At 39.1% G+C, this 22,668-nt stretch overlaps 1 protein-coding gene across 2 annotated transcripts in view; it reads right to left on the bottom strand.

Annotated features, from left to right (window-relative positions):
• Positions 1-1,620: 1,620 nt before the first annotated feature.
• Positions 1,621-22,668, bottom strand: part of LONRF2 (LON peptidase N-terminal domain and ring finger 2) — a 45,592-nt gene continuing 24,544 nt past the window's right edge. The window contains exons 3-13 of one of the 2 annotated variants that reach the window (XM_042981178.1): positions 19,645-19,767; positions 17,363-17,521; positions 16,630-16,831; positions 15,889-15,988; positions 15,492-15,606; positions 12,514-12,635; positions 10,638-10,796; positions 7,265-7,427; positions 4,832-4,981; positions 3,078-3,219; positions 1,621-3,004 (exon numbers count right to left, since the gene is read on the bottom strand). In XM_042981178.1, the coding sequence (XP_042837112.1) occupies positions 2,967-3,004; positions 3,078-3,219; positions 4,832-4,981; positions 7,265-7,427; positions 10,638-10,796; positions 12,514-12,635; positions 15,492-15,606; positions 15,889-15,988; positions 16,630-16,831; positions 17,363-17,521; positions 19,645-19,767 (1,473 nt within the window). In that variant the 3' untranslated portion in view covers positions 1,621-2,966. Of the gene's footprint in view, positions 3,220-4,831; positions 4,982-7,264; positions 7,428-10,637; positions 10,797-12,513; positions 12,636-15,491; positions 15,607-15,888; positions 15,989-16,629; positions 16,832-17,362; positions 17,522-19,644; positions 19,768-22,668 lie in introns of both variants that reach the window. The other variant, XM_015544572.2, reaches the window with a different exon arrangement.

Here is a 22,668-nt window from a genome sequence, read left to right as displayed (position 1 = left end):
TCAATTCTGAAGATGAGGACACATAGGGAATGTGGTACCCTAAAAATCGAAGCTTTCAGAATACTGCCTGTCAGGATATCAGTTGTATTTCAGAGACATAGGGATGCAGGGATGGAATTATGAGTCAAGCCACTTAGGAGAGTGAAATGGAAAAATACCTAACAAAGTGTATAGAATGTACTTCAATTACTATATTTAAAGAAGAAAAATTACTCCCCCACACTGTTATTATTACTCTAAGTAGATTCTGCTTTTATTCTGATGCAGAACTAACTAGACCATTAGTGTTGGAACATTTTCAGTAAAATTAAACTTGAATGTTCTGACTCTGAATAAGAGCTTATTTTCTGAGAAATATTAGAAACGACATCTCCATGACAGCAAAGAGGGCAGGGGCAGGGGCAAAGCTATTCTGCGTTAGCTAAATTTGTAACAAACCAGAATTTAGGTGTCCTTCTTTAAGTTTTTGAAAGGAAGCTTCCTTCATAATATGACTTGAAATATTCTTTCCTTGATCCGACTTCCTGTCATTTAAGTGCTCAGGAAATACCCATCTACTCCTGCTCTGCTCTGGGCAGAGAGGTGAGATACTGGACACAGCATGAAGCAGTCGCAGTCCATTCCCTTGGGTGTCAAAAGACAAAAACAACCAAAACTTTGGCTGTTCTATCTACATCATTACTTGTTTGAATAGTCTTTTACATAAGAGCACTAGGAACAAGGTGACAATTCAGAAAGAGGCAGACAGAATCAGGAAGCGATAATTAATGATTCCGATCAGAGATCTGTGCCAGTTATGACATTTCAGGCGTAAGGGTGAGAAAGCCACAGCATGTGATGGGGACAGGAAAAGCCCTGGTACTCTGAGCACAGAGACTTAAATTCAGGAAGGCTCCTGCAGAAACTAGGATCACACTGTGGCTATTTTACACACTCCCAAATGGAAACAGCAATGATATGATTTTAACGTAGGAAAGATTCTCCAAAAAAAAGAAAATGGTCAATGCATACCCATTTTTAGGAGCCATTTCTAAGAAAGGTCCTCTGGCATACTAGATACAGTTTTGCTTTCTTTTAGATGATCAGATTAGGATACAATGCCTAAGAATGTTGAATACTATCATTAACACATGAATCAATAAAATATTTCAGAAATCACATGGCCAAATCGCCTTTAAACCATATTCAAGATGAGATATGAGATTTGCAATAAGTGAGGTACCAGAAACATCTGATTGGAAATACTTTCACATTTTCTCTTTATGACTAAGTTATACAAGAAGAGGATTTTCTCACTCCCATAATGAAACCAAGCAGTAGCTATTGAAAACCCATACAATTAAAAAAAATACAATTATAAAGTTTCTAATAAAATGTTTGATGGATTGATAAACAACCAACTTCTGACATTATGAAATATTCTGTTCAAACTCAAAGAGACTCTTAAAAACTGAGAACAAACTGAGGGTTGATGGGGGGTGGGAGGGAGGGGAGGGTGGGTGATGGGTATTGAGGAGGGCAGCTTTTGGGATGAGCACTGGGTGTTGTATGGAAACAAATTTGACAACAAATTTCATTTATTGAAAAAAAAAATAAATTACCTGGAAAAAAAACAAAAAACAAACAAACAAACAAACAAAAAACCTCAAATATGATACACCTTGAATGAAAAAAGCAAAACTTAAAGCTGTGATTTATTCTCCGGTCTGGTTCTCATCATCTTTTAGTTAAGAGCATCCATGGCACAGCCCAAGAAGCCAACTCAGTGCACCAGCTGGTTAGGCCAGTGCTAATGATCCAGTATCTTCGTTCACACGGTTATTCCAATTAATACTACCAATATGCATTAGAGGTCGAAGTTGTAATGTATTGTTCTGTAATAGGTAACACTGGGTCTGATCACTTTTAAAACTTCTTTTCGAAAGACACAGAGACAATTTTTAGGTTGAGGATGGAAAACAATTTTTAGATTGCTGAATATTTACACCCCATATGCACCCCCCCCCCTTCTTGCACACTGTCCTGATATATTTTCCTGGAAGAGATAGAGTCCCATTCCAGAGCAGACGTTAATGTCCTCATATATGAGTGGATGGATGGTGAACTCAGATTTACTGATGGGTGTAATTTCCAATGCAAATACTGGTAGGAAGAGGACTGTTTCCTAAATGTTTAGTGTTCACCAAATTAATGAGACAGGCTTATGCTTTCAAGGGGGTTTTTGTACTAGTTTGGTTGCATGTTTGACATTCCAATACACATACAGTTTTAGTGAACTTTTGCTCACTCTTTATTGAGTGCATATAAATATATATCCTCAAATCAACTATACTGTTGTCAGATTTTTCTATATCCAAGGTACACCTTCGTGTATTCTGATGTTCATCTGATTACAACATGCAATGTACAATATCTGAACTACTACGGGACACACAACATAGTTCTATCTCTGGTAGCTACTACTTCTTGGGTGAGGACTAATTTTGGCTCCTGTACTGGACAACAGTTCGATCCCTCAATTTCACACACAACTTCACAGCGACACACAAAGCCGAAGTGCATTTTCAGTTAGCCTGTGCTCTGAGAAATCTGCTTCCAGATAAAAATGTGGTTTCCCTCTTACTCTCTAGCCACCAAAGCATGCTGTTCCCATCTGGTGTAGTGAGATACTTTACCAGGGAGGGAGTCCTTCTTTCTCACAAAACCTAAACCACTTGCCAACCATCTGTGGTGTTCCCTGCTGTCAGTGAACTGCACATTAAAGCATCTGCTTCAAGGAGATTTTCTTAGGTTGGTTTCCAACTGTGGGCTCCATGCAAACTTCAGGCTAACCTTGTACCATCAGGTTCCGCCAGGCACCAACTTTTAACATTTGAGCAGGAGTCAATGTTTGCTAAGTGTTCCGTTTTGTAACCCTCAACAAGCATTTTACAAAGCACGATGAATGGGATGCTACTTGTCCACGTCTAGCGCTCCTCATAAAAGTACAAGGGCTTCCAGAAACCTTGACAGAGAGAAAAAAAATCAATTATTTCTCTCCCTGCTATTAACCAGCTCCTGTCGACTATTCATCTTACGCGTAATGATGACTAATATCCGCCGAATGGCGAGCAGACGTTCTTTCAGTGAGATCATGCCAAGAATAGCCAGCTGAGCCTTGCGCTCCAGAGGCAGCACTGCCAGGATCCACCAGGACCACGCAGGACCACTAGGGTTACTCTGCAAGGGACATGAAAGGGAAAGAAAATCAGCACCTAAAATGCAAGTCTCTTCTCTTTGTTTCACCAACAAGGCGGGGGCAAGGATTAAATGCCACCTTCTATTTTAGAGCTACTTTCCATCCATTCAACCCTTGAGATACAAAGTTTACTTTTCTGTTACAAATTTAAATGTGGAAGAATTCACAAAACGTAAAGCCTGCAAAGAGAAGCATCTTTTATAGGGAAATTCCATGAATTAATTGCTTCTGTTCTCTCAAAGCTCTTGTTATGCGTATATACCAGTCAGAAGAGGGGACCATAAGTTTCACCTCTACTTTCCAATGTTCTGTGTTATTATTTTTTAAGTTTTAAATATACTATAGAAAGCTCAATATTAGGAAGGCTAAAAGTAGGTGTACAAGTCTGAGTATTATAGATCTTTTAACAATATCTGTGTGATAAATATGCACATGTATACAAAACATCTATATATGAATTATTGTTAATTATATATAGATTGGAGTCATCATGAATTAAATATATAAGAATTATTCTGCTACCTGATAGCTTATATTTCACATAACCCAACACACTTCTGGACTGAGATCTAAGCAAAAGCTAGTCATAAAGTTGTTCTCAGTATTCCTTGCACTAAGAACCAAGATATCTAGGCTGCCTGGCTTCCCATCTTGGATTCTCCTCCAATCCTACCCCTAAAGGAATACAGAATCCAACTGGGAACTAGAGAGGGTAGACTCTGAAGTCACTTTAGCTTAGGATGTGGAAGCTTCTATTGGAAGATTAGGAGTAACACTGAGGCAGTTTTTGGCTTAAAGGATGGTCTTGCGTTTGGAAAAGACATAACTCAGGTGGGGGTAAAAGACAGAAGTCGGCCAGAGATAGAAAAAGAGTGTAACAGTGGATGGGAAAAATACAGAGTACATTTCATCTTTCCCCAAACCTGCTGAGAGCTGGTCCCGGATGCTGCTTTCTCCACAAGACAGGTGAGTTTGTACAGAAGGAACTTTATACTCTGTCATAGGCCTAAGCCATCCCTGCCTGGCTCTGTCACCCGGAGGAGGAAGAAAGGATTCATGTACACTTAGAAGCGCTTCACAGCCCGAAGCCACGCCCTGCTTGCAGAGCCAAGTTCACTGAAAGCCTGACTGGATATAGAGGGCAAGGAAGACTCCTAATTTAACAGGAGTTAGATTTTCTCTGCATTTATTCAACATCTGTTGATTAGGCACAAGGCAACAGTATGTGCAAAATATGGACTGTTCATGCCAATACACACAAATTATTACTAAGTCATAAGATTGAAACAGCTGATTTAAACAGTGGGTGAGAGAAGTAAAAGTACCAAAGCCAACAGCCAGTCAGAAAAAACTGATTTTCGATAGAAAATAAATGACCTTCACACATTGTTAATCAAAAAGCATTGGTTGTTTTGCTCCAAAAGGCACATGCTACTACATTAGGTGATTCTTTGGGCTGTTGACAAATGAACCCGTTCATAAGTGATCACAATGGAGTACACAGCACAGCACGGGCAAATTTTCCTTCAGAATAATGTGTCTTAACATACAGCAGGAAATAATAGCATTCTAAAAGAAATAAGGAGAATATACCTGAGGCTCAGACTCCCTGTCTGGCATCAACCCAAAATGGCTTAAGATTTGTTCTTTCATGTGATCCTGAAGTGAAGTAAACCAGGAAACTGACTGCTGATATACTGAATCATGAAGACTGGTAAGTTCTTCATACTCTGTTCCTTCCACCTGATCAAGGAAAGAGGGATGACCATTTTAGCAATTCATTATTAGCACACGAAATATAGTGATCATCTGCCGTATTTGGTAAGTGGAGCTGGGACATTTAGTATTCAGATAATTCATCAGTGTTTTATAAACATGATATATGCTCAACATAGAAATTTGTATTTTTGTATACAGTGAAGATCTACCTATCCTGTCTATCCATAACATCCTGATTTTTCTCTTAACAACATGAACATATATGCCATATTACTATGAATCATTTTCAATGGCTACATGTAGAGATACACTATAACTTACTCCACCATTAAGATAAAATAGACTTTAATATTACACAGTAATATAAATATTTATGCAAAAGTGGTTTGTTTTTTTGTCAGTGGTGGTGATAGAAGGGGCTGTCATTCCCTCAGGATAGTTTCCTAGAAGAAGAATTGCCAAGTCAAAGAGTGAGACATTTAAAAAATTATATTCCATATCACCAAACTATATTCCAGAAAACATGACAGCTACCCTGTATCACTGTATTAGCCTTAAGCAGCAGTAAGCCCTGATACCTTAGATTTATCATGCATTACTGCTGGGTGCCTATCTCACAGCCAAGTCACTATTTTAAGTATATCCCACCCCTACTGAGGAACACCTGAGTGGGAAAAGCTTGGGCGGGGGACCAAGGGACCCAGGTTTGTTCTGGCTTCACTGCTGATTCTCATGAGCCAGTCACACAGCCTCCAGAGGGTAGAGTTTTCTCATCTACAAAATGGGAATAAACCATTCAGGTCCTTTCTGGTTATAAAATTCAAGGGTCTCTGAAAACTAGGGTAAACTGAGGAATTAGATTATAATGCATGCAACCATTCTCAATTTGATTTATACAAATCAAATATTCCTATGTAGTAGAGGGTTTTCTTTAAAAAAAAAACACCAAAATTATTTTATTTGTAGTTAGGTAAGCTCTTGTTTTGAAATAAATACAAACACCACTAAAAACTGCCATCCACAACCGTCAGTAAACTCTTCCATCAGATTTGTTACCCAGGCAGCAGAGAACAATCACATTCAGTCCCATCCTTTAAACCCACTCCCTGCTCCTGAGATGCTGGGGTTGACTTGCTGCCCTTGGCTCCTCTGAGCTGTGTAGCCCTGTGCCTAGCATGACCAGAAACAGCAGCTGGAAAGGGGGCAGTGCTGGCAGTGTGGGTGTGGGTCTACTGATGGGCGTCACAAATGTACAGCACTGTCCCCAAAGCAACTTCCAGTGTGATGTCAGATAGCTAAAGACTCTCACTCGCCACGGTGAGAACCATGGTGTGGTTCTAAATGTGAAGGACAGAATTCAAAAGAGGATACAGTAATTCCAAGGATTTCCTCCTTCTAAACAGTTGTAATGTTTTTGTTGCAGGATAATTTACATACAGAAAATGCACAGATCTCACTGGCTGGCTCAGAGTTTTGCCAGCCACACACACCAGTGGAATCACCATCCTAAACAGGACAGAGAACATTTCCATGGCCCACAATGGCCTTACACCCTCCTCTGGCCAGTTACAAACCCTCACCCCAGCCTGTCTCTGCCTTCCAAAACCAGAGACAGGTGATGCCTGGTCTTGGAAGCATATAAATAGAGCCACACAGCACATGTGGTTGTGCATCTGGCTTCCCCGGCTTAGCAGGATGTTGAGAGATGTGTTCATTGAGAGATCTAGGAGATTCCTTCACATAGTTTTGTGTATCATTAGCTCCTTCCTTTTTATTGCCAAGTAGTATTCCATTGTATAAATGTACTACAATTTGTTTATCCATTCCCCTGTTGATGAGTATCTGCACTATTTCTTGTTTGTGGCCATTAATGAGTAAGACTTCTAGAGACATCTTTGTACACATCTTTTGAGAATCCCTTCAAAACATTTTGTTAATTTGTCAAAACATGGGTTCTGTTATTTCTATTAGGTATATAAATAATTCTTAAGGGGTAAGAGAGCCAAACCTTTTATATTTAGCTTTAGAAGGTATTTTTAAATGCTACTTTTTATATCTCATTCTGAACTAATACCAGTATCTAGAACAGGGATGAACTACTACGCACAAATTAAATCCTGTTCATTACATATGTAAGCAGCATTTTATTGGAAACCAGTCATGCCAACTCATTTACATATTGTCTATGGCTGCTTCTGGGCTATAAGAGCATAGCTGAGGAGTTGCAACCAAGACTGCATGGCCTGGACAAGTCTACAGTATTGACTCGATGGCCCTCTAAACACACGCCAGGAAAATAAACCTCACCTTTTCATCTTCGAGATATTCAATGTCGGCTGTGTTATAGCCATCTCTGTGACGATGGCTTAGAACTCTGAACCGACTAATTCCAATGGCATCCACAACTGAACTCCCATCAGGAAATGTTCTGACATCCTTAATCTCCAGCATGCAGCCGTACTCTGAAATTCTGACAGGACAGGCGGGAGAAAAAAACGTGATTTTAAAAACGCAGGAGGTCCAAACAAAACAAATGGTGTCTCTGCATGGGACCACCAAGCTTGTTTTCTCTAAGAGATACCTGCAGATGATTCCTTCTGTTAAATGCAAAACACACTGGTGTGCAAGGCCACTGAGGGAGAGCTGGAGGGGAAAGGGCCCTTGTGCCTCAGTAATTGAAACAAGCTAGTGCTTTGGAAGGATCTAAGAGGTGGAGAGAGACATGATCCTCAGTCCCCTTGGCCAGGGCACCAGCAGGGGGTACAGAGAGCACAAAGTATGCCTGGGCCCCCACGCTACTCACAGATTCTGCTCCCTCCTCTCTCATTTCCACTGATGCTGGCCAACTCTATCGTCCCCAACAAACGGCTATGGGAAGTCATCTACAGTCACTGCCTTCCATCTCCTACCTCCCCATCAGGCTTCTGTTCCACTGAAACCCCAGTGGAAGTCACAAATGACTCTGGCATGACCCCATCTGCTACTTATATCCTCTACTGATCTGTCACTGACCTAACACCCACTGCTGCTCTCAGTTGCCCTCCCCGACCAGTGCACCCCTTCACAGCTTGGCTCCTCCACATGTCCCTTAAACACCAGGGCCACCCACAATGGCATCTTCGCTCCAAAGCTCTCCTGTGTGACCTTACCCACTCTCACCCTTTTGAACTATCATCTGTATCCTGAGGATACCGATTGTGCCTACTATGTGTCATGCACTATTAGGAGCAGTTTATAATATGTGCTCATTCAAGCACAAAAACAAAAAGGCTTAGAAAAGGCTTAGAAAAATCAAACAACTTCTATAAGGCCACAGTAAGATTCAGACCTGAGATCTGAACCCAAGGCTACCCAATTCTAAAGTGAATGAACAACTTCACTACATGCCTTCAAACTAACAATGAGTGATGGTTCCCAAGTCACATGACTGTAAGGTTGGACACCTCTACTTGAATCTCTAATAAAACAATCTCTTCTTGCTTATCTAACAGGGCTATCTTATCCATAGCTGTGGCATGGACGGAGGTGCCCTGAAGATCCCTTTCAAGAGAGGACTTGCTGCCCCAACTATCAGCAGACAAATGTCTTCCAATACCAGCTCTTCCAAAGCTCATCTCAGCTGCAGAACCTGTCTCTCCAATGAGCCATCCTGTCTTGTATGTGGACAAGAATTTGTGAGTGGATGCAAACTCCCCTTGCACCTGAAACTCCCAGGGTTTTCTGGACTCTCGTGCTTGTCCACGCGAGGCCATTAGAACTTGGTCCCAAAAATCCAGCTGAATTCCTCCTACACACCTGCAGGTCTCCTTCTCTTAGGCTCTGCCACAGATGAGCCACACTTTTGTTTACTCTCTCCCTGGATAGACTTACCTTTCCTCACTTCCCCTGAGCAACTTGTGCTCACCAGAGCAAGGTTCAAGAGACTTATGTCCTATACTTTATATGGAGTAATTCACTTCTTAGTGTTCTATATCCTCAGTGGAAGCAGAACTTCTGGATGTTTTATCACTTTGCTTTTGCTGATTTTGATGAATCAAATTTTAACATATTCAAATTTATTCATCTCTTCCTTTATGTTATGTGCTCTTAGCATCTTGTGTAAAAAAAGGTCTTTTCCTAATTATAGTCTCCAACATTTTCTCTTAAAGATTTTATATGTTATTTTTCACATTGAGAATGTAAATAACATGTGTTTACTTTGTGTGTACAGTGCAAGGCAGAGAAGAGATTATTTTCCACATTTGGACTGCCCACTAATTTTCTGAGCACCTTTTAAAAATGAGCGGCTTGCTTTTCTCACATAATTATATCTAAATATGGGTCAAATATGAATGATCTGTTTCTTATCTCCATATACTGTAATGGTCTACTCACTAGGATTTACAAGATGGGAGGGTTCTCCCATCTTGCGCAGCTGATTTCCTCAAAACTATCATGGTCTTGGTCTTTTGATTTTCCATAATAATTCTAAAGTCAGCTTGAACAAGTCCATGAAAAAGTTCTCTTGGAATGTTGACTGAAACTACTTTAGATTTAGAGACTAATTTGAGTAAAACTGACATTTCTACTATGACATTGAATCTATGCATGCATCCATGGATATGGTACTTCTGTTTATTTAGGCCTTCTTGAATATTTTTCAATAAAGCTGTAAAATTTTTTCCATAAAGGTGCTACACATATCTTTAAAAAGATCTGTTCCTAGGTATATATTATGGAAGCTAGTGGATGGTCCTATGTATCCACTCTCCTTTTCTTCCTGGGCACATGGATGGGCTACATTTCCCAGCCTCCTTTGCAGTAGGTATGAACAATAGTGATGAGCACCCCTTTTCTTCAAATCCTTTCAGAGCACCTGTGCCTCTTCTACCAGCTAGAACTTACATGTAGAGACCTCATCATGACCATGCAGTAATGACAAAGTCCTAGGGGATAAGGAAGCCAACAGACGGGATTCCTTCCCATCTGTTGGGAGTCTCCTTCCCAGAGTCCTCAGAGCAGCCCATGGAAAGGAGCTGCCTGTCGATTTGGAACACCTTCCTTACACAAATGATGTAAAATGAGGAGAGGTCAAAACTAAGAGCTGTGGGTTTTTATAAGACCGAAATTTGTCTGGCTGTATAGGTGGAGGTTTCACGGAAGATGTATGTACATATGCATGTATGTATGCATATATGTACGTATGTATGTATGTATCTATCTCCTAACTACCTGCCTATAAGTAGCCTTCATGCCCATGTAGAGCTCAATGCAGGGCTTGAACTCACAACCCTGAGGTCAAGACCTAAGCTGAGATCAAGAGTTGGACACTCAACCGACTAAACCACCCAGGTGCTCCTACATAGCAAATTTCTGGATCTTAAAAAGTTAGACTGGATTTGCTTGTATGATGATGAACTACAAAAGACTTATACGCAGAAGCATGGAAGTATGGATATGAAGTATATTTACAGAAAAGCAAATAATATGGTAATGGACTAGCAAATATTATGTCTGAAAGAAAGAAGTAGGAGATGAGGCTAGAAGGAAAGCTGGGATCACATCATGGATGGCCTTGGATTTATACTTTGTTATGTAATGGAAGCCACCAGAATTTTTCAACATCACCTTAAATTGTTCTTCAAGAAAAATAACAGGTTATGCATTTATTCAGGACCCTCTGAACGTTGGCAATTCTTACCCTGCGTGTTCAGCAGATAAACACATGCCAAACCGTTTGGTGCCGGTTTCCATGCATCTTCTTATCATAAGCCGATAGCGGGGCTCAAACACATGCAGTGGACATGGGACGGTGGGGAAGGCCATGGCACACACAAAGATGGGGACATCTCTGGTCAGACTGTGGGGTGAGTAAAAATGTTAACTTAGAAGTGGGAGCTGTCAGAAACAGAAGGGAGTATTAGTCACTGTAAAATAGCAAAAGCTAGCTAACCTCAATTCTCTCATTTATAAAATAAAACCCTGAAGCCTGCTTCTGTCTTTATTCTATTTGTAAAAATTTCCTTAATGTTTATTTATTTTTGAGAGAGAGGGAAGGAGAGAGAGAGAAGGAGGGAGGGGGAGAAAGAGAGAGAACGAGAACATGAGTGGGAGAGGGGCAGAGAGAGAGGGAGACACAGAATCTGCAGCAAGCTCCAGCCTCTGAGCTGTCAGCACGGAATCCAAAGCGGGGCTCAAACACACGAACCATGAGATCATGACCTGAACTGAAGCCGGATGCTTAACTGAGCCACCCAGGCACTCCCTTCCTCAATCTTTAGTGGGAAAAGAAAGCCCACCACATGAGAAAGTTTTCAACTCACCAGGCTTCCTGCCAAGCCTTTCTTACTTAATTTGATGAGCTAGAACATACTGAATTGTATTAGTTTTCTTAGAAAAGTTATAGCTTATGACTCCTATAAAAAAATTCTGATGACCTTGAGGGCACCATCATAAGTGAAATAAGTGTCCAACTCTTGATTTCAGCTCAGGTCACGATCTCACCGTTTGTGAGATCAAGCCCCATGTCAGGCTCTACGCTGACAGCAAAGAGCCTGCTTGGGGTTCTCTCTCTTCCTCTTTCTCTCTTTCAAAATAAATAAGTAAACATTTTAAACAGAAAAACAGAAATCAGAGAAAAATGAATACCACAAGACCTCACATACATGTGGAATCTTAAAAACAAACAAACAAACAAACAAACAACACCAAGTTCATAGATACAGACAAAAGATTGGTGGTTGCCAGAGGCTGGAATCGGGGGGGGGGGGGGGGGGGGGGGGGGGGGGAAGGCGGGCAATGGGTGAAAGAGTCAAAGATACAAGTTTCCAGTTGCATAATAAGTAAGTCCTGGGGATGTAATGCCAAGCATTGTGACTACAGTTAATAACACTGCATTGTATATTTGAAAGTTGCTAAGAAAATCGATCTTAAAAGTGCTCACCACAAGAAAAAAAAATTAACTATGTATAGCGATAGACATTAAGCCTTACTGTGGTGATCATTTTGCAATATACATAAATATCAAAGCATTATGTTACATACCTGAAATTAATGTAATGTTATGTGCCAATTACACCTCAATAAAAACAAATAAGAAAAAGAGAAAAAAGTTCTGATGAAAGCATCAACTACATAGTAGTCAAAAGTAGTGAGTTCTAAATAAAAAATAGCAGAATTTTAAGACCTCAATAGTTAAAAGTTGCTACAACACAGAACTCTGCTCACTTTAAAAGATAAAAACAACTGTCAAGCCTATTTTGAGTGGTAATCCTGCTCTCCCTTTTGTTTCTATATACTATACCTTTCAATTCTGAAAAATTCAGTACCACTTATTCAGATACAAAAAGCAACTACATACTTTTTATGAAGCCACACCTTTGAAGTAGTTCTTATAATCCCAATTAAATTCTATAAGTCTCTGTAATTAATTTTTTTCTATTTGTGGGATTTCTAATTTCTCTGCCAAGGAGGAAAAAAAAAAAAAAAAAAACACCTGAGATAAAGCTATTAAGTTAACAAGGATTTCCTTCTTTAATCTGAACTCAAGACCAAGTATATACAACATGAGGACTTACTTTGACAATTCTGTCATTTCTTCATCATAAATTCTCTTTCTATCAGAGAGTTCATCTGACAAATATCGAAATATTAATTCTTCGGCCAGACTAGTTATATTAAAATTTCTGCTTGCCAACAACTGTAACAAAAGGCAATATTAATATCAGATGGCAATTAATTCCAAAGGACAAAGCACTCTTTTCCCAGTAGGAAAGGTCGACAACAAGGTAGAGGGGTGCAGTCTTTGGGAAGACAAAAGGATGGGGATAGACAGCTTGGAGGTCAGCCAGTCTGGGATATGGAGAGGGGCAAGGCAGTTCCTCCCCTCTGAGAAAAGGGCAGGAGAAGGTGTTCACCCAGAGGAAGGATTAGTGAGTTGGCTTCTGTATTCTCAATCACGTATCATAATGTCAGGGAGGGGAGAGGAAGTGAGTAGATATGTTGTCAAAGAAGAGAAACAGGAAATACTCATCCGGGAAAGTAGAAAATTGAAGCTACTAGAGAAGCATAGTAAGGATGAGTACTAATGTTTTCAGTCTAAGATTTAAGATTGTGAATTTAAACTGAAACCAATCTTACCAATTTTGTGGCTTTTCTCTAGCTCTGCTTTGTTATTTATACGGACATATGAAAGAAGCAGAGTTGACTTTATTTGGATTGGGCAAGGAACTGACAGACCAAGGAATTACAGCTGGATAGGAAGGAAAATAGGTGGAAACTGAATTAAAATGTGCTAGGATCAGTGGGTGAAAGAGTTATACGTAGCTGAAGATCTATCATTCTGTGTCTGTGCGTGCACTGCTTTTATCTTAGACATATGAATTTGCAAATAACAGTTATTTTTCAATAACATTTGAATACATATCAGGTACCAGCTGAAGATGCTTCATATAAATTAAGTTAGGCCTTAAAACAGCACTGTCCCACAGGCACCATCTACAATGCACTAATACAGAAGATGGGTCTCAGAAAGGTTAAGGGGCTAGTGTAGAGTGACAGTGGCACAGCTAGGACCCCAGCGCCAGTAGGTTTCAATGTCCTATTGTTTCTTTGTTAACTTGCTGCATTTCTGGGCTGCAAGCTACATGAAACAAAGTATATGAAGCAAGCTACATGTGTTGCTATAACCCACTAAGAACTAGAAGTTCAACTTTGGGAAACAACAACTGTGTTTGAGACCCTCAGTAACGGAGTAACTAGCAGAAACAAGTTTCACTTAGTTCACAACTAGTATTATTAATGACATCAGTATTTCATACTGTTCTTTTAGGGTATCATTTTATTGAAGAGTAATACAATAAAATTTGCTTCACTTGGCTTTATGTCAACCAAGACTTCGGCACATACACAGATAATTGACAATTCGTGTTTATAATAACGCATGTGAAAAAGTCTAACCTCATCAAAGTATTTCTGCATTGAAGAAAGATCAAGTTATTATTATTTTAGTTTGTTTTATTATATTCTAATTTCTGGAACACCGGCAATCTACACAGAACTTGCACTTAGCCATTCACTCATTTAATCATTGATTCAACATGGACTTGCTGAACCTTTAGTACATGTTCTCGTCTCTGGAGGTAGAGTGAAAACAAGACAGAAGTCATCTCTGTCCCTAAGGAGCTTATATTATAGTGCCAACCTCAATGCACTGGTTCATCACACAGCCCCCTAACCAAATAGCACTGAACGCAGACATGAATGAAGGGTCTGTGTTACAAACAGTGGTCATAAAGACATGCATCTTACTCTCTGAGAATAAGAAAGCTGCCTCCAGGTCCACCGGTCCAGACAAGCATGGGTACAACAAGGCAGTGGGCCAGATGCTACCCACTGTTAGCAAGAAGAGAGAGCAAATACTGTGGAGTAGACCTGCACAGGAACAGCTGAAGGAAACTGCTACAAAGACTCAAAAAGCATCCACCAGCAGGACACATGGTGCATGGTACAATGAATGATATTCATGATTATTCAGGCTCTCCCTGAGTAACTTAGAAAGATTCAGGATGTATGCAATTAAAAGAAACTATGTACAGATAATGCTCTAGAAAGGTCTCAATTATAGTTTTGGCAGTAAACTAAGTCACAATTATTTAAAAACTCATGTAAGTATGATATCTCCTGTACCATATCAAATTCAAAAATAAATTTTACTGTATATTTGTTTTTTTAAAAAGACACTTGATTGTATTTAAAATGCATTTAGTGAGTTTGATCTCTAGAAGTAATTAAGGCAAATATTTGTAGTATCATTTTACAGGTAACTGCCCTCCCAGAAGTTAAATAACTTGCTTCGTGGAAGGTTAGTGGCACCAAAAGTACCAGAGCCCACATAGTTGACAGAGTCATGATGTGAAAAGTTGATCAGAAAGCTTTTAAAAGCTTTTAAGTGTTGTTTATTGTATTTACCATACCTATGGTATGGATTTAAACAGTTTATTTTTGAGTTAGACATAACTAAGCAGCTTCCCTTCATGGAAACTTATGTATTACTGGCTTTGATTTCAGACAAAAGATGCAACTGACAGGGCACCAAAGGGATTTCCCAGTATCAAAAATGATCAAGTTTTCGATCCTAAGAAAAACTAAGTACTATAATATGACTTCACCTTGAGATGAAGTAAAGGACCGAATCCTTGGCACATATTAAGTATGCCATTATATTACCTCAACCCTTTATGATTAACATAGGGTAAGGATTCAGCAATGTTATCTCAATTATTTATAATTAACGCATAGTAAGAGCTCCAATTATGTTACCTGTTTTCAATACTCATGCCTGAAAATTTCCCTGAAGTTTAATGGGTTCTGTATCTAAACTTCCTCTGTGTATCTTTTGAGAAATCCAATAGGAAAAAGACCTATCTCTGATTGGAAAAATCCAACTTTCTTTAATAAATGGGTAGTCAAAACAAAGCCAACCCAAGAAATGAGCACCTGCTGAGGGGTAAGAAGAGGGGCCAAACAGTATTCTTGTTTCAGAAGAAATACTTACTTCTGAAAGTTTTTCTTTGCACAACGGACAATGCGGGGCATGGTCAAGGCAGCGCTCAAGGCATTTTAGGCAAAATGTATGTCCACATGGTGTAGTCACAGGCTCAAAGAGCAACCTGGAAAATATATCTGAGTTTTTAGCCAAAAATTGTCCAGAAGAGATTTTCAAATAATCTATTTATTTTCTAAGAATTCCTTAAGACAATTTCCCTACTGTTGTAGAAATCAATTGTATCTATTTCCATTTATAGCTTCCTTATCAAATTTTTAGAAAATAAATCATTTATTGCTAAGGTATATATAATTTATCTGATAATGAAAAGCCTATTATGTTTATGATATCAAATTCAGGAAGGATGGATATTTCAAAGAGTTGTACAGATTCTATGTCATCCTACCTCATGCAAAGGGCACACTCAAAGTCCGTTACATCTATGGAGAGCTCTGGACCTTCTCCTACATTAGAGGTCATATTCCTTTGAGGTGAGGAATCTGCCTCTGAAAAAGTTTAAAATGCTAAAATTAACACTGCTTATATGGATACCAGCATGCAATAATTGTATTTCCTCTGGCTAAAAGTGTTACATTAGTGTAACAAATCATGCTAGGAAGGAATAGTTCCTAACCTGATTAAAAATATACAGCAATAATTTATCTGGACAGTGGACCTGAATAAAAGGTAAAGTTATAACTAAATTTTCCCTCATTTTGACTATGAAATCCTTGTGGGATTAACCGTTTAAATTGTTCTATAATCTTAAAGCTGACATATTCCTTTAATTATTAATTTTAAACTATCTGTGTAAAAATTTAAAAAAAGAAAACATTGGGGGTGCCTGGGTGGCTCAGTCAGTTAAGTGTCCGACATTGGCTCGTGTCATGATCTCACGGTTCGTGAGTTCGAGCCCCACGTCAGGCTCTATGCTAACAGCTCGGAGCCTGGAGGCTGCTTTGGATTCTGTGTCTCCCTCTCTCTCTGTTCCTCCCCCACTTGCACTCTGTCTCTGTCTCTGTCTCTCTCTCTCTCAAAAATAAATAAAGATTAAGAAAAATTTAAAAAAATAAAAAATACATTGAATATTAGCTAACATTCTATCACTCTGGAGTCACACAACTCCATGATAAAACAGTTTACTGACCTTTTTTGGGAATTTTCCCAGGAGCATTCAGGTCATGCACATCCTCCATATCATTTGGAAATTGTCTCTTTAAACTGGTGCTGGGTGCTCCTGGAAGGATACTTTCTAACACTTCTTTATCCTCCTCAAAGTGCAGACCCAGTATAAAATACAAAACCGAAGAATTTGTATTTCTGAACACATCGGAACTCTCAGATGGATTCTGGTTAAGTAGGAAAAAAGAATCCGAAATATTAAAGAAATCACAAAATAAGAGAAAATTGTATTCATGCAGTAGCCTTCCTTAGACATCTTTGGAAAAAAACAGGATTGTACTCTTCATTCATGACTGGTTTCATCTATTAACTTCTAAGATGAGCTTTGCACTTCCTGTAGTAAAATACAGAATAATTCTCCTTGAGACAGATCAACTGAATATCAGTCTTCATATATTCAAATCATCCCTCTGCTTTCTTTTCTCCAAGCCAAAATAAGTTCAGGTCTCCTGATGCTTGGGGTTCCCAATGTGTGCTGTCCTAAATCTTTCTTTCTACATGTTTCTTTGCATCATTTTCATTACTTCCATCAATTTCCTTTAAAAGGTTCAACTCTCAGGTTGAGGAGCTAGAACCTGTCTTGAGAAGTACTTCCAACTAATATAACACCACAGTCTGAATAACTTGTAAATGTTGAAAATTAAGGAATTACATAAAGTTTAATCAAGATAATATTGACAAACACATGCACTTTGTACCTTAGAACTCCCTGCATTGTCACCTTCTTCCAGAGGCTGGGTGTTTATATCACTGGCACACTGAGCCTTCAACCTGCTGTTCAATATTCTGCTTTGGATGGAAGGTGTTAAATTTTGATGCACATTTTCTGAAGCTGGGAACAACACCTCACACATTACCTATAAAATTTCCAAGAAGAAAAAAATATGTTTTAAAACACTTTTGAAAAATACATAGTATGCCTTAAAGATCCAAAGGAAACTACGGGGCAAAATGATCCAAGACATTGAAAAGAATAGTTACCATATTCCAATTGCCAATGTTTTAAAACTCAAGTTTCTGAAACCATAATCGATGCTTTAAGCATTTTGGCTAGCAGTACCTTTCCACTTTAGTCTAACCAACTACAAAATATGAGCATCACTATTTCTGTCTGGCCCTTACACATCTGCTACAGAAAATCACCCCTAAAGTCTCATGGTTAAGAGAGAAAAGTGGGGTCTAGAGGTTGCAGGGATCCTAAATTAAATCCAAGTCGTGATCACCCACAGGACTGAGACATTTCTAGAGGACTGCTCAACTTACAAGAGAACTGGAAGAGCCACCTAGTAAAGAACTATAAAAGGAAGACAAGGTGAAGGGCCGTAATTCTAGTTCAAGAGCCACAGACCAGCCTTTGGTGGTAGGGGGAAGTAACTGCCAATCACTCGATGGTCCTGCCAATCCTCATGGACTCAGCTGAAATCCAAGGGCTTAAGAGAAGTACAAAGCAGTGACTGAAACCTAATAAAGAGTCCTCCATGGTTCTTCATGTCACAGGTCAGTGCACCACACCCATAACTGCTGTATCAAGAAGAAACAGCACTCAGCATGGATATCAATGTCCTCAGCACTGGCTCTGAGGGGCTTCACTAGAGCAGCAGAAGGCTGCCTGGGAGGATACCATGTTTCACGGGCACCACCAGGCACTGTTTTGGGACTGTGTGAGACAGAAGACATCTACCACTCACAGAATGCTACAGGGAAAAACATCATATCTGAAATAGCACCAGACTGACAAGAAGCACCACAAGATCTAGATTCTGGTCCTGGGACCTTTATACATCTGCTTAATTTTGAGCTCAAGCTGAATTTCCTATGATGCTGTTGTAAAAAGCAGTTGAGACGCATTTTAACATTCTTGTGAAATGTGCAGGTGGAACAAAGCAGGCAGTGATAGTTAGAAAAGCCAATGTTAAGATTCAATGTTATTTTGACAAGTTGAAACAACGGCCAAAACCAGTAAGTGATGATTTGACAGCATTAGCGAAGACCAACAGACTGCATGATAAAAGGATAAAAAAAATATTGCTACAAGGTTCTCACTGAAAACAAACAAAAAAGATGTAGGTGTTTTGTCTAACTATGAGCCAATGGTGTGATGGTATTAGGCTAAAAACAAACATGCCTCATGAAATGAACACAAGGGAAGGTGAAAGGTGACCCCTATAGTTGTCAGATTTGGATGCTGGGGTACACTAAATGTATCCAAAGGAGGAAACCTTACTACCCTGTAAGGATGTTCAGGCCAAAGAAAGACTTGAGACAAAGATAACAGTCCATCTCAAATATCTAAGGTGCTTTAAAATGGAGAAGGAAGAATAGATTCATTATTCCTTGCTGCCAAAAATAAAACTAGACTGGAAAGTGGAAATTACAAGGTAAATGTGTGGTAGAAGTCAGCAATAGCGTTAAAATAGGGAAACACTGACATAAAAACAAGAACTGCTGGTCACTGCACCTGCTAAGACTGTAACTATTGTACAGGTTCTTTTACAGTAAGTGTGACTCAGTGACTTCTAAGAAGACTGGGCTAAAGACCTGAATAAGAGAGAAGATATTTCTGCATTGTTCTGGTGAAGCTTTGCTAAAACTTTCAAGTCAACCTATGCAGCTAGACTGGTATATTTTGCGTATTATCACAATGTCTTTTATAGGGCTCCTATACAAACTATAATGTTTGAAATTACCACTCTAAGGAAACTCACTTTGCTTCTCCAGTCTCACACATGGATCCTCCCTCACTAGCACGTGCCATTATTTCAGCAGAACAGAGCTATACGAAAGCCATCTCACTGTGCTTTATCCCTGGATGAAAGTTACCAAGTGCATGAAACTCATCATTATTCCTGTGTGTTTTTAATCATATTGTTATGAATATTCAGAATTATATTTCTTGTTTATGTGACAGGAGTCACTAGCATGGACACAAGGGCTATATAAATGAGACTTAAAGAAGAAAGTCATTTAAAGAAAATCATACCTTCTGTGCTTCTTTCTTCACAGAGTTACACTCAGGATTTAAAGCAAGGCAGTAGAGAAACTCCTTCAACACTTCCTTACTTCTTCCCAATCCAGAAAGAGCCTGAGCTTTCACATGATGCCCCTGGATTCATCAAAAAACAAGATATACATTTTAAAAAATGGTGTGATTATATTCTTGTATACAAGGAGACTGAAAAAAACCATTAGAACTATTTAATTTTTAAATTAGCTAGAATAAACAAAAACCCATCAAGGTTGGCCTCTAGCTCTTCTACCTTGGAAACCAAGCAAACCCAAATGTCTCATAAACACAATCCACAATCAGCCAACAGGGGTCACCAGACTAGGAATTTGAGCCCAAGGCAGTTCCAAGGTACATGCTGAGAACTGGCTGTCTACCAACTTTAAATACACTCAGTAATCACAGATCACAACCATGTTCCTGTCTTCATGGAGCATATAGACTTGTGAGGTAAGACAGACATGAGCAGAAATATCTATAACACAAAGCATAGCCTACAAAATACTACAACAGAAATAAACAAAGTGTAATATGGATCAGAATTTTCCACCAGCATTTTTTTTGGTAATTGCAGAATTTTCTCAAATCATTGTAAATACTGTAATTTATCAGTTCACATATTATCTTTAGTCTTTTTCTTATTTATTTTTTCTTGTTACTCTCTGGTTCTTTGTTCATATTTAAGAAAGATGTACTGTTTCCAACTGTTTTTCTCTTATGTTGAGTCAGACCCTCGTCCTCCATAGTCTTCACTGCTGAATGGAAGCTTTTCTGGGTCCTTTGTCTACATAAAAGAGATCTATTTGAGAGATTTTATTTTCGGGTGTGTGACAGGGAAGCCAGGCCTTATGCTGGGAGCCCCATGTACCAGGATTTAGAGGGGCTTACTTGGGGGGGGGGTGGGGGAAGGACCTGTCACATGCATTGGCAGCCACAATTTTCCCCAGGCAGTCTGTGCAATTCTTTGCAGGAAGTCGGGGTGAGGCACCAGGACTTTTCTTTCTCCACAACTGATCTGCATGGCAGAGTGAACTGGCACCATCAAGCAAACCTTCTCTCTTACTCCTTTCCTAAGAGCTTAAATCGAATCCTTCCTGGAGTTTATTTTATGATGTGAACTTGGCTCCCATTGAACTATTACATCCTCTGCTCTTTCATCCATTAACCTGCATTCCAAACATTTTCTGAGCTTTCTAATCTCATAAATGTTCCTCATTCTCTTCAGCTATAGACTTACACTTGCTTATACATTCTTGCCACCACAGTTTTAGGGACATATAATTTATGTATAATAAAATCCACAAATTTTTATGAATACTTTTAAAATTTAAATTTTAGTTAATATACAGTGCAATATTGGTTTCAGGAGTAAATTTAGTCGTTCATCACTTATATACAACGCTCAGTGCTCACAGGTGCCCTCATTAATACCCATCACCCATCTAGATTATCTCCCACCCACCTACCTCCATAAACCCTCGGTTTGTTCTCTCAGAGTCTCTTGTGGTTTGTTCCCCTCTCTTCTCTTCCTCTACCTTACCACATGGTCTGTTTGGTTTCTTAAATTCCACATGTGAGTGCAATAATATGGTATTTGTCATTCTCTGATTGATTTATTTCACTTAGCAAAATACATTCTAGCTCCATGCATGTTGTTGCAAATGGCAAGATTTCAATCTTTTTGATGGCTGAGTAATATTCCATTGTATGTATACAACTGTATGTATGGATACAATTCCATTGTGTGTGTATGTGTGTGTTTATCATGTATACCACATCTTCTTTATACATTCATCAGTTGATGGACCTTTGGGCTCTCTTCATAGTTTGGCTATTGTTGATAATGCTGCTATAAACACTGGGGTGCATATATTCCTCTGAATCTGTATTTTTGTATCCTTTGGGTAAATACCTAATAGTGCAATTGCTGGATCGCAGGGTAGGTCTATTTTTAGTTTTTTGAGGAACCCCCATACTGTTCTCCAGAGTGGCTGCACCAGTGTGCATTCCTACCAGCAGTACAAGAGGGTTCCCCTTTCTCTGCATCCTCACCAACACCTGTTGTTTCTTGTGTTGTTAATTTTAGCCATTCTGACCAGTGTGAGGTGATACCTCATTGTGGTTTTGATTTGTATTTGCCTCATGATGAGTGATGTTGAGCATCTTTTCATGTGTCTGTTAGCCATCTGGATGCCTTCTTTGGGAAAGTTCCTATTCATGTCTTCTGCCCATTTCTTAACTGGGTTATTTGTTTTTTGAGTGTTGACTTTGATTTTGGATACTAACCCATTACCAGATGTGTCATTTGCAAATATCTTTTCCCAATCTGTAGGCTTCCTTTTAGTTTTGTTTATTGTTTCCTTCATTGTGCAGAAGTTTTTTTTATCTTAATGAGGTCCCAATAGTTCATGTTTGTTTTTGTTTCCTTTGCCTTTGGCGATGTGTCCAGTAAGTTGCTCCAGCCAAGGTCAAAGAGGTTGCTGCCTATGTTCTCTAGGATTTTGATGGTTTCCTATCTCACATTTAGGTCTTTCATCCATTTTGAGCTCATTTTTGTGTATGGTGTAAGAAAGTGGTCCAGTTTCATCCTTCTGCATGTTGCTGTCCAGTTTTCCCAGCACCATTTGTTGAAGAGACTGTCTTTTTTCCATTAGATATTCTTTCCTGCTTTGTCAACGATTACTTGACCATATAGCTGTGGGTCCATTTTTGGGTTTTCTATTCTGTTCTATTGAGCTGTTTTTGTGCCAATACCATATGGTCTTGATGACTACAGCTTTATCATATAGCTTAAAATCTAGAATTGTGATGCCTCCAGTTTTTTCTTTTCCAGGATTGCTTTAGCTATTCAGGGTCTTTTCTGGTTCCATACAAATTTTACATAGAAACGTATTGTTTGTTCTAGTTCTGCAAAGAATGCTGGTGGTATTTTGATTGCATTAAATGCATAGGGTGCTTTGGGTAACAAGCAACAAGAACAATGTTTGTGCTTCCAATACG

Source organism: Panthera tigris, chromosome A3, assembly GCF_018350195.1.
Source record: "Panthera tigris isolate Pti1 chromosome A3, P.tigris_Pti1_mat1.1, whole genome shotgun sequence".
Classification (NCBI taxonomy): domain Eukaryota; kingdom Metazoa; phylum Chordata; class Mammalia; order Carnivora; family Felidae; genus Panthera; species Panthera tigris.
The sequence above is the reverse complement of the archived record's forward strand: the minus strand, read 5'-3'. Positions and strand labels throughout refer to the sequence as shown.